This window comes from Ursus americanus, chromosome 14 (assembly GCF_024610735.1).
Source record: "Ursus americanus isolate L20-20 chromosome 14, mUrsAme1.1.p, whole genome shotgun sequence".
Lineage (NCBI taxonomy): Eukaryota > Metazoa > Chordata > Mammalia > Carnivora > Ursidae > Ursus > Ursus americanus.
Window position 1 is genome coordinate 40,623,090 of NC_142140.1, and position 11,752 is coordinate 40,634,841.

The 11,752-nt window shown below is 48.5% G+C and overlaps 1 protein-coding gene across 4 annotated transcripts in view; it reads left to right on the forward strand.

Moving 5' to 3' along the window:
- Positions 1-11,367, forward strand: part of SMARCC1 (SWI/SNF related BAF chromatin remodeling complex subunit C1) — a 169,530-nt gene extending 158,163 nt beyond the window's left edge. For 3 of the 4 annotated variants that reach the window (XM_087867088.1, XM_087867090.1, XM_045778834.2), the window contains 2 exons: positions 6,526-6,702; positions 8,967-11,367. In XM_087867088.1, coding sequence (XP_087723214.1) covers positions 6,526-6,702; positions 8,967-9,064 — 275 coding nt within the window. In that variant the 3' untranslated portion in view covers positions 9,065-11,367. Of the gene's footprint in view, positions 1-6,525; positions 6,703-8,416; positions 8,711-8,966 lie in introns of those variants that run through there. The other variant, XM_087867089.1, reaches the window with a different exon arrangement.
- Positions 11,368-11,752: the final 385 nt, after the last annotated feature.

An 11,752-nucleotide genomic window follows, 5' to 3' on the forward strand; every position in this document is an offset into this window, starting at 1 on the left:
CTCCCATCCCAAAAAATAAAAATCCTCAAATGATATTCCACCAGGCATGATGGGCGTAATGCTTTAGTAAAAGATCTAATAAACCTGAGAGAGTGTGAGGGATTTTTCCACTAGGCTAAACCTAATTTTAGCAAACCTTTCCATTTTTCAGGCTTCAGATGCCTGCTGGGTTTTTGGTTTTTTGTTTTTTTTTAAGCTTGTATGTAGGTCAAACTCCCACCAGTTTTTGCTTTGATGCTACTGTTTTGAAGCCGTGTCTCGTCTCTTTCTGCCTCTCACCTCTCTTTCTACCAGGGAAGGAGACACCTGAATTTTTTTTTTTAACTGGCAAAACATACAAACACACCCTTCATTTTGTTCGGTAAGGTCTGCTCCTGTGGCTTTCTTCATGTTTAGTACGAGGTCATGGCGATGCCTTCAGACATTGTCATCCTTGTAAAAGTGGTGAGACCTTTGTCGGACACCAGAAAAAAAAACAAAACACAGGAATGTTTAGATTTCAAAAGACAGAGTTTGTATTACAAGAAATTGATTGTCTTCTCTCCAGTCCTCTTAAATTCTGCCCCATTTCAGATTTGATCCTTAAAAGTCCGCTTTTCCAAGGAGAGCTGCTCCTTCAAGACAAGGTGGTGTAGGTGTTAAGGAAAAGAGAATGAGCCTCGGGGGCAGACAGACCTGGGTTTGAACCTCAACTGTCTCTGCTCCTTGGGAACTTACGGGCCAAATTACCCAGTCCCTCTGAGACTTCGTTTCCTTATCTTGAAACTGGGCTCTTTCTGTCTCACAATCTACCTAACAACTTAGAGGATTCAGTGAAATGACTGTCATTGCCTGGCAAATGGCAGGCCCTGGCTCAGAACGGTATCCCTGTCTTCCCGCTATCTGTTCCCTAAATCCACTGCCCTAGATACCCAGCATTGTGAGTCGTATAGTGTGTGACAGCAGTAACCTCCGGATGGCACAGGGACATCGCCCACTCTTAGAGCTCATTGCTGTCCTGAGAAGTGTTTATCTGTGTGCAGTCTGATAAAAGCAGAAGTAATCCGTTCTTTCTCTAGCTCTCCCTTTTTGCTGCCACCTCTCCTAAGGAGCCACTGTTCTCTCCTACCCTGCACACCTGTGTCCCAGTGGCTTTATTGCCCTGTTAGGACAGGAAGGTGGGAAAACTTTGGTTTTCAGAAGGCTTCGGGATTTATAGCGAGAAAAAGAAGTTTCTTGCAGCTGTTGGGCTTACGGCCTTGGAAAACCCTAAAGCTACCCTGTCACAGCTTGTTGCCATAAAAATATAGGGAAATAGGTAAACAGGCCACTGCCACTGAGCAGTTAGCTTTGGAAATGGCACCACTGGGCCCTGCCAGCAAGAGCCTTTAGGCTTAGCCCAGTGCCTGTTGGATAGGCGTCACCTCACGGCTCTGTGTCGATCTGCAACTGATTCTCCTCTTTGCCTGATTATTTCGTGAATAGCTCATTTCCCTGCTGGAACTCCCACACCGAGCTGCTGGTGGAGAATTGTTTCTCTCTGGAGCTGGGTGTGGGTCAGAGCAGTGACCCATCAGTTCAGTGGCAGCAGGGTTTGCATCACACAGCCTGTGGACCCCCTTCCTCCAGACCCTCATCCACAGGGTACACTGTGGTTACAAGCACTGTGTCTGGAGCCGTGGTACCCAAGTCTGATCTGGGCTCCCCTTTACACTTCATGACACTGGCGAGTTACTCCGCCTTTACGTCTTCTCCCTTCACAGACTTGGTGACTAAAACAACAGACGTGTTCTCTCGGTTCTGGGAGCTAGAAGTTCATTATCTAGCCAGACCTGCTCTCTTCTGGGGTTCTTGGGGATAGTCTATTCCTTGTGTCCTCCAGCCTCTGGTGACTGGCGGCAGCCATGTGTCTCTTATAAGGACACTTGTCATTGGATTTAGGGCCCACCAAGATAATCCAGGATGATCTCCTCATCTCAAGATCCTTAACTTAATCACATCAACAAAGACCTTTTTTCCAAGTATGGTTGCGTTTACAGGTTCTGAGTATTAGAACATGTCCCGCATATCTGATTGGGGGGGCAGGTCACCCTCCAACCCACTGCAGGGTGCCATAGTGTTTGTTAAATTAAAAACTTACTTACTTGCAGGGGTATCTGGGTGGCTCAGGTGCTTGTATCCAGCTCTTGGTTTTGGCTCAGATCATGGGATCAAGCCCCACATGGGGCACCGCACTCAGTGGGGAATGTGCTTGAAGATTCTCTCCCTCTGCCCCTCCCTCCCTACTCATGCTCATTCTCATGCTCATTCTCTCGCTCTCTGATAAATCTTTAAAGATTTTTTTAAAAAAGATTTTTGCAGGAAGCAGAACAGTCTTATAACTGATACAGGAAAGAAGAAAACATGGTGGCTAGAACTGAAGTATACACCTTAGATTTTTTTTTTTAAGTTGTATTTGAGAGAGAGAGAGAGCACAAGCAGGGGGAGGGACAGAGGAGGAGTGAGAGCGTCTTAAGCAGACTCTGCGCCGAGCATGGAGCCCAACGCAGGGCTTGATCTCATGACCTGAGATCACCACCTGAGCCGAAACAGAGTTGGACGCTTAACAGACTGCACCACCCAGGCGTCCCGATTTTTTTTTAATGCTGGTTGTTATATTAAATTCTTTCACATGAACTGTTTGATTTGAGCACAGAATAGTGTGGTAGAAAGAGAATTGGATTTAGAGTTAGAAGACTTGGATCTGATACTCTTATAAATTCTTTGACTGTCAGAAGTCCCTTAACTTCTCTGAGCTTCTGTTTTCTCTCTGTACAATGAAAATACTGGCTCTACAGCATGTTGAAGGAGCCAGTGACATAATAAGGCGCTATAACAAAGAAACCGTTTCCCCAATCAGACAGAAAGCCTGAAGGTGAGAGTGGGGCAGTTCTCTAGTTTCACTCTACAGAATAATCTCCAGAAACCCAGGCTCTGGGCACCCGCAGTGACTTGCCCAAGAACGCTCGATCTTGGTCGGGGTGACACGGAAGTAAGATCACCGCTGTTCAGTTTTCCAGTCTGGTTGGTTCGTCCGTACTTTCCCTGTTGAGCATGGCACTGGGTGGCTGCTGACCGGGATGCCCACTGGTGAGCCAGGAGTTGGGGCAGCCCGCACCTTGCTCTTCACATCAAAGCGTCAACCTCTGTCTTACTGCTGAGAATGAGCAGTGGTTGTGACCGCACAGCGGTGCATCCTGCGACTTCTGTGAGCGCTCACCTGCTGTGCCCTTCCTTCTTCCTTGTTCCTTCCTTACCGGTACTGTTCTGGCCTTTTTTGGTAAAGGAATGCTTTAGCACTCTCTTCAGTTTTCTGGAGAGAGGTCTGACAAGGGCTGGCAGAATATTCTGCCTCACTTGCTCAGGGCCTCTTGTCCAGCCTGAACTTGGAAGGAGGAGGCAGCTCGCACCCACTGACAGACAGGGGCTCTATTGGCTGGTCTAGTGCATGGTTTCCATTGGTCCCGAGTCCGTGAAAAGTTCTTTCATCTCTGGGTTAGAATTGATAGCTCCAGGCTTAAAAGTGGGTCTCATGCCTCCAACAACAAAAGTATCTGTTGTCTCCCTGTCTCATCACCAGAATACCGTTAGAGACTCACTCTTATTAGAGACTTAGGGACTCGGGAGCCTCTTGAACAGCGGCAGGGGACTGGCTCGATGGGCCGCTGCCTGTGTGAGCCTTTGAGAGTTCCGTGCCTCCCCTGCACCCTGCTCACCACGGGGCGGCCAGTCCCCCGCATCTCCCATTCCCAAAGCAGGAGTCCTTGCCCGTCCCCTCCACTTCTTCCCCACTGTGCTTCCCACGTTGAATTCTCGCTCCTTCCCGCTGCACACTTGCGCTCTGTCTTGCTCTCTCATCCATTCCCAGGCCACCTGTGGGGTGCCGCCCTCACCCCTCTGCCGTCATGCAGTCCCTCCTTCTCGTCAGAAGCTCGCTTGCTCTGCTCCAGGCTCCAGCTCCTCTGCATCCCTTCTCGAGCTCTCCATCACACAGGCCAGCAGTTCCACACTCCTCCCTTCTCCAGAACCTTTCACCGAGTCCCAGCCCCGTTCTGCGTGCAGGGCGCATCCAGCCCCTTTGCTGTCAGTCCTGTCAGACAGACCGTGGGTCACATGGCTCTTACTTGAGCACTTTGTTTTGTTGTGTTGTGTTGTGTTGTGATTTAACCTTTTTGAGCCTGTTGTTCCTCAGGAAATGCAGGCAACAGCTAATAAGGTGATGCGGGTAGCCCGGAGTGGCGCGTATGAAGATGCTACCGCTAAGTGGTAGCTCTCAGGAATAACGGGGGTGACGCTCGTATCATTTTCTGATGGCTTGACTCCAGCTGGGCCTTGCGCTTAGGATGGTCTGCTGTTCTGTCTCTAAGCCCCGCCTTCACTCTATAGCACACCATCCCAAGTCCCAAGTCATTCACAGGTTTGTCTCAATTGACTGGAAGGTTTCAGGGTTTGGGCCTGCTCCTTCTGTGGTTTTTCCTGGGTGTGCCTGCCACACGGTACATCTGTGGGATGTATGACATACGACATGCTCGACGGTAGTTCCTTTAATCTCCATGTCATCCCTAGATTGATAGGCTCTCCACCACTGCCTGAATGTGTCCTAACTGTGGCACGGGCGCCCAGCAGCTTTTGGCTTCAGGGGTCAGTTGGTGTAAGAGTAGGTGGCAGTGTTAGCCCCGCAGTGAGTCCAGTACCTGCTTTTGCCTTCTCTGAAGCAGTTTGACCAAGCTTTCCTCCAGTGGATGGACCTTGGGGACTCCTCTGCTGGGCTCTTGCGTGATTGCATTGTAGAACACAGAAAGGTGGGCCTGAGGGCCCCAGACTTGCTGTCCTGTTTATTCTGAGGCATAATGTTAATATATTTTGCTTTCTAAAAATTGTTCCCCAAAGACAGTGGACCACCTCTTCCCCTGACTCCTGAACTTCTGGAGTTCTCTTCCCTGACACCCCAGTAGTAGGGGATTCCCGTTCCTGGGTCCTGGGTCAGGGAACAGACACTGGAAATAGATGGTGTGAGGCTTGAAACTTTGTGTGTCTTTCTTAAGACAGGCCTTTTTCTAAACAGTGACCAAGAACTCCCCTTAGGTTATCTCCAGTACTGCTCTCTATGTTGTCATTGACCGGTAGCTATCAAGTCCCAGCTCCCAAATTTTCCAAGACTGGACCTCAAGCATTCTTACTTTCAGCTGTCTCAGAACTGTCTAGAAACCTGTATTTAGTTTCATACAACTGACTTTACAGAGATACTGAAGTCCCTAGATTTAAAAAACGAAAAAACCCAGCATAGATTCCCTTTCCTTATTCTGGAGAGTGTATAGTTTGTGGAGACAGAGAGTGAGAGTGCCTGCGTGTGCTTCCACATTGGTCTGTGCCCATTAAACCATTCTCCTTTGTTCGTAGCTCTTTAAAACCAAGCCCAGCAGCCAAACCACTGAGTTTAAAAACTAATAAATATTTATCATATCTAAAGCAAGATTGGTAAACTACAACCTGTGGGCCAATTCTAGCCCATCTCCTGTTTTTGTATGGACTGCAGGCTAAGAATGGTTTTTATAGTTTAGATGGTTGGGGGAAACTCAAAAGAAGAATGTTTATATCTCATGAGGATTATGTGGAATTCACATTTCAGAGTCCATAAATAAAGGTTTATTGGGACACAGTCTCACATATTTGTTATCTGTGACACCTGTATGTCATCTGTGACTGCCTTCATGCTACACAGACAAAGTTGAATAGCTGTGACGGAGACCATATGGTCTGCAAGGTCCAAATATTTACTGTCTGGCTCTATATAAAAAGTTTGCTGAAAGTCCTGAAGACTCAGTGTGAAACTGCAGACAGGAGGTATTTTACTGTTCTTGTGTCTGGTGTCTCCTCTCGTTAATTTCAAACCAGTGGGAAGAGATGAAGGGGTTGTCCATTTTTCTCCCTGTGCCCCCACCACCCCTACCACAGTACTTCATGGTGGGGATTAGAAGAAGAAACGTCTTGTGAACAGGACTTGGAAATTCCGATCAGAATCCCTTTATAATGTTGATTTCACAGTTGTGACACACATACTCTCCCACGAAGCCCCTGTGTGAAGCTCAGGCTTGACCTAGTGGCTGTCCTTGGACTGCGCACTAACTTGCTGTTTAAGTCCTCTTCATCCCCTGTGGCCTGTGCTTGGTATTTTGTGTCCTCGGCAGGATGTATGCCAAGCCATTGTCCACCCAGACTAACCAAAACGAATGTTTTCTTTTAGGGTGCTTTTCTTATAATGGCTTCTTACAGCTACCTGCCTATACCAGGGTTTAGGGTAGTCATTCACTCCATAGATTGCCTCATTATCCTTCCTCCTCCTCCAAAAAATGAAAATCTGGACATAGAGATTATTACAGATTATTGCCCTGTTGGTATTTCAAATCCTTTGGAGGGTTAGCTATTTGTATTTAGCAGTCTTGGGCATTGAATTGATCCCTTTCTCCCTAGTACATTTACCTTAATACTTTAAATCTCCTTCCACAGGTCAGATACCAGGTCCAGGTTCCATGATCCCTGGGCAGCCCATGCCAGGCCGCATGATTCCCACCGTTGCAGCCAACATCCACCCCCCTGGGAGTGGCCCAACCCCTCCTGGTATGCCTCCAATGCCAGGAAACATCTTAGGACCCCGGGTTCCCCTCACGGCACCTAATGGCATGTGTAAGTAGTGTGATGGCGGGAAGCATCATTCTAGGGTCTCTCTGGGTGGGCTGGAGACAAGGGACGAAGGCTTTATTTTGTAGATCATCTATAATTTGGCAGGTCCATGGACAGTGAGCCTGTGACTGTGGGTTCTGGAAGATTGGTTTGTGGTCAGTGCTGTTCAGCACCCCTGATGAGCACGTGCACGGGTGATGAGTGCAGATGCTTACTGTCATTTGGCCTTGTGTGCCATAGCCTTGGTGGCCTGCACTCTCGACCCTGAGGTCTGTGGGGAGGCCAGAAGGACATTCCTCGCCTACTCCTGTTTAAGCCTTTCTAGCTTGAATCTTGTTAGATACGCTCAGCTGCTGGTGGTTTTCCTACAGGAGCCTTTTATGGACATGGGGTTCAAAAGTGAAGGGTGTAAAGAACGAACCAGTTTAAGGCAGAAATCACAAGTCTCATATCTACTCTGAGATACTGGTAGTAGCAGCTTAGACTCAGGAAGGAGTATGGAGGGGCTGTGCTGAGAAGGAATAGGAGGTCCTGGCAGGCTCTGTGGAGAAGGCATAGGTGCTGCTGAGCAGTGTCTGTCTGACATAGGTATGAAGCCAGGGTTTTTCTTCAGTAGACCCCTTGGTGTCACCCAATCCTAGCCTCCAGAGGGTTGCCTCAGAAGCTCTGCCGTGCCCTTTACTCCTGTCCATCTTCTCAGAATGATCCCAAAATGCAGCCAGTAGTGGCCAGGTTCCCCAGCCACATCTGTGATCCGATTGATTTCCAAGTTCAGGTATGTGCCAAGGAGTTAGCTCCTATTCACAGTACAGAGAGCCAGGACTCAAGAGTTCCTGGTCTCCGGGAGCTTTAGTTGGGAAAACAAGAAATGAGCAAGCGGGTAGTAGCATAGAGGATTTACAAGTTACCAGAGACTCTGACGGGCTCTGAGTGCACTGGAGCACTCGAGGAGACTTCCCAGCACCAGGAGGCAGGCTGCACAAAGGCATGTATCATTTCTCTCTGGACCCCCAGGGGCTAGGACAGAGTAGGTGCAGCAGTGTAGCTGGGTGGATAGGACCGTGACAGTAGAAAAACATGATCTCCCTTGAGTCCTTGGTCAACAATTGTAGCGTAGCAGATACTTCTTTTCCTTGGCAAGAAAACACTTAACCTCGCTGCCTTACAGGCAGTGTACAAACGTGCCAGCCTACCAAGACAGTTGACCAGTTTGCCATCCCAGTTGCAGAGATAATATCCTTGGTCTTTACCACTGTCCAGGATTTCGTCCTGAAGGGCGCTCGGGGGAGCACCTTGAGAATGTGGAGGGTTTCAGGTGCTCCCCCCACTTCCTGCCACGAATGAGTGTTTCCCGGATTCTGAGCTGCTGACTTGGCTCTAGGGTCCCAGACAGACCTTATTGGGTGAAGTGGTTCCCCTCTTCAGGGCTTTGTTTCCTCCCCTGGAAAGATGACCCAAGGGATTAAATCAGTGGATTTCAAAATGCTTTGAAGTGCTTTAGCCGTTTGGTGGAAATCTCCTGGGGGGAAGGTTGGGTGAACTGACTGGTAAGCAAGGCTGTACTTGAATTATTTGTTTCCTGTGTTTTCATTTCTGACAAAATCAAGAGGTTTTAAAAACCCTGGATTAAATAATCTCTAGGATTCCTTTGTACGCTAAGCAGCTAAAGTTGAAATAGGAAAGAGCCCCAGACACTCATACTAATTGTTCCCTTCAGGACCTGACCTAGTTTTGGCCAAAAATCCAAGGACTGCAGTTCAGGAGCTGTGGGGCCTCCCAGGACTGTCCAGCTTGTCAGCAGCTGCCTCGAGTGAAGCTCTCTGGCCCCGGTGGAGACACTTAATCAGCAAGAAGTTATTGATAATCTGTTCTGTGCCCACCTAGGCCAGGCACTGAGAGAGAAAGAAAAGAAGACACAGAACTTGCCCAGGAAAGAGCTTTATCATTTAACTGAAGAAATAAAATTAGCAGAGAGAACCATTAAAATGCAATAAAATCAAACTATAATTAAGTTCTGCAGAGGTCTGGAGTGATTCTTGGAAGGGCCGGGCCGCGAAGGAGGTTGGGACCCCTGACCCCGCGAGCCGAGACCCGGAGGTTCAGGGGGACCTGACCTGCACGGCCCGCAGTGGCAGCAGCGCCTCGAAGGCTGCGTTGATTGCCTGCCATAAAGAAAATTACTTCCTATGTCATTTTTCTCTGAGTGCGCTCTTTCCCAGGCCCCTGTGTTTCCGGCAATGACAAGTCCCTCTTGGATGTGTTTGCAGATGCCCCTCCACCGCAACCGCCGCCGCCGCCTCCGCCACCCGCAGATGGAGCCCCTCCACCTCCTGCTCCAGGCCCGCCAGCCTCGGCCGCCCCCTAGCCTGGAAGATGCAGGCAGCGTCCACGCCCAGCGCCAGCAGCTGCAGGGGGGATGATGAGACTGGTGTTCCTCGGCTTCCTTGGGTTTCTTTTAGGATTTTTCTTCTCGCAGCCCCAATCACACATCCCATATCTCCCCGTTCCTCTTGCCAGCCCTCTCCATGCTCTGACACGGCCTGCATTAGGTCCTTTGCCAGCACGCCAGGGGAAGCCTGTGGGGACCGTGTGTCCTGGTCATCCTCATGGTAGCCTGCGTCCCCCTGCCCTGCTGTGGGGGATACTGACAGTTTCTCCGCAGGTCCTGTGAGCATGAGAAGTTTATGTCTGTTGTTCCAGCGCTCTCCCGCCGTGTTTGGCTTTGTCTGATGCTTACGTGGTTAATGCTTTATAATCATTATGTTTTATTAATTTTTTTCTTCTGTCATTGTTGCTTTAAATGAGAGCGTCCTAAGTTCATAGGAACCAAAAAAAAAAAAAAAAGTGATGGGCAGAGGGAATAGCCAGAGGGGACAAACCTGAAGGCATAATAAGTGACCTTATTTCTGCTAATCTGAGCTAAGATTGGTGCTGATGGTGAAGTTTCGTGAGACTTTTGCCCCACATTGACGCACCAAAATTCAAAGAGATGGGGATGGGGCGGGACCCCTCTGATTTTATTCCTGTTGAGGACTGTGAGGACCTCCCCGCTGCGTGGCCCCTTTAGTACCTGGTAGGGGAGCACACAAGCATTAGAGCAGACCCCCTCCTTCCCCGGGCCCACTGGTTTTGGCTTTCTATGCAGATGGTTGTTGGATTAGGGGTGGGATCTGGGGAGGCGTTCCTTCATTCCCTAGACTAGCCAGGAACATTTGATGAGTCTAGGGCGCTGACTGCCCACTGAGTCTAGTCCACTAGTCACTGCTTTGTACTCATTCTTTTTTCCCCTCTCTTTAAAAAAACCTTTAAAAAGGAAAAAAAAATGTAAGTAGATAGTGCTAAACATTTTAGCTCATGGAACTTGGTTAGGATGGCTGGGGGTTCAAGTCCCCAAACTACCTCTTGCAATCCAGGGTGAGTGGGGTTTAGTGAAGCGGTACTTTAGGTTTGGGACGGGATTGGAGAAGTGGGGCAGGATCAAGGGCCTCTCATCCTTTCTCCCTTCCCTTTCTGAGATCTCACATTCCATCTGTCGCAGGGTTGTCAGGGAGATGCTGGGGGTCCCAAGGCACTCAGTTGGCAATCAGAGCGTCATGCTTTGAGGGGTGGGGTGCTCAGACTGAGAGATCGGAACGCCATTCCAAAGCAGGAGCCACAGAAATGCCTTAACTCGAGCCCATTTCTACCCCTGCTGATGAATTACTTGAGAGTTCTTGGTTTTTTCTTCTTGTCCTTCTTCCCTCCCCTCTGTTCTTCCATGGACGGGGGAAGGGTGTGTTTGGTGGATCTTGATTTCCAAAGCACCTGGCCTCTTCGTGTCACATTCCCAAGTGGCAGTTTCATTATTTAGAATGCAAAGTGGAGCACCTTTTGGATATCTTTTTCTATATATTCTGTAAAGCTTTACATACGAGAGGGTGTACGGAGGTGTTTGTAAAACACCTCAGAACTTTCTTCCTTAGTATCAGAACGCAAAAAAAATAAATAAATAAAACCACAATTAAGATTTGCCTTTCAAACCCTCAGGTGTTGCCTCTAACCAGGTGGCCCTGGTCACCATCCAAGTACTGGAACCAAGGAGACCTTGTTCCTTTTGTGTGTTTGTTCTGGACTCTTGGAGTGGAAATGAGCTTGTTCCTGCTGGAGTTTAGTTCCAATGCATTTGCCTCCAGAAAGATCCCAGTGCCTTTTGACAATGGCCAGGGTGTTCCCTACTTCCCGCCAGTCTTTCCCAAAGGAAACTCATTCCAAATACTTACCTTTTCCACTGGGGTCTTAGAAGGAAAATGGAATTCTGGTTCATACTGTGGTCCCTTGTAACCTCAGGTCTTTAATGTGATCACTTTCAAATTTAAAAGATCCAGGTGGAAATGTTTTTACTATGCTGGTAACAATTCTACAGAGTACCTGAATTCTTAACACTGTTATGTTTCAATATAAGTGGTGACTTTTTTCTTTCCATGTCTTTGATCTGGTTTCGTTCCTGTAATACAGCCACCCAATTTTGTGAGGGGGGGTGGGAATAATACGTGGTTTTTGTACAAACGTGTTTCTCAGTGTGTTGTTATTTTGGAAAAATGAAGGGAGGGAGTTTTGGGAGATTGGAGGAAATTGATCAAGAAGATCTAATCTCCCTCTTTTTTAGTGAATAAATAGAACATTTCTGGAGTCTAGTCCCATTCTCTGCATTCACACACCAGTCTCTGCATGTGTCCTATGAAGAGCCTAAATATTCAGCCCCACCTGGTCCTGGTCCGCACTGAGTTCAGTGATTCGGGGCTTCCCGACTGACCACCTTAATGATGCTTAAGGAGCATACAGTTAAGTGTGCCTTGCCTACTCTTTCCATGGTCAAAGTGAAGAAAGGGGTGTGCGGCCTGCATCCATTCCAAGAGTGCGTAGTTTGGTTTGGTGAGCTGGGGCATGTTGGTCAGGGTGCAGTTCAGACGGCCCCCAGTTGGATGCAGGCCTTGAGGGCAGTTGGTTCCGTGAGCCTCGATGTACTTTTAAGGACAGTCTGAGCATCTGCAGGTGCAAAACCCTGTGCAGAAAA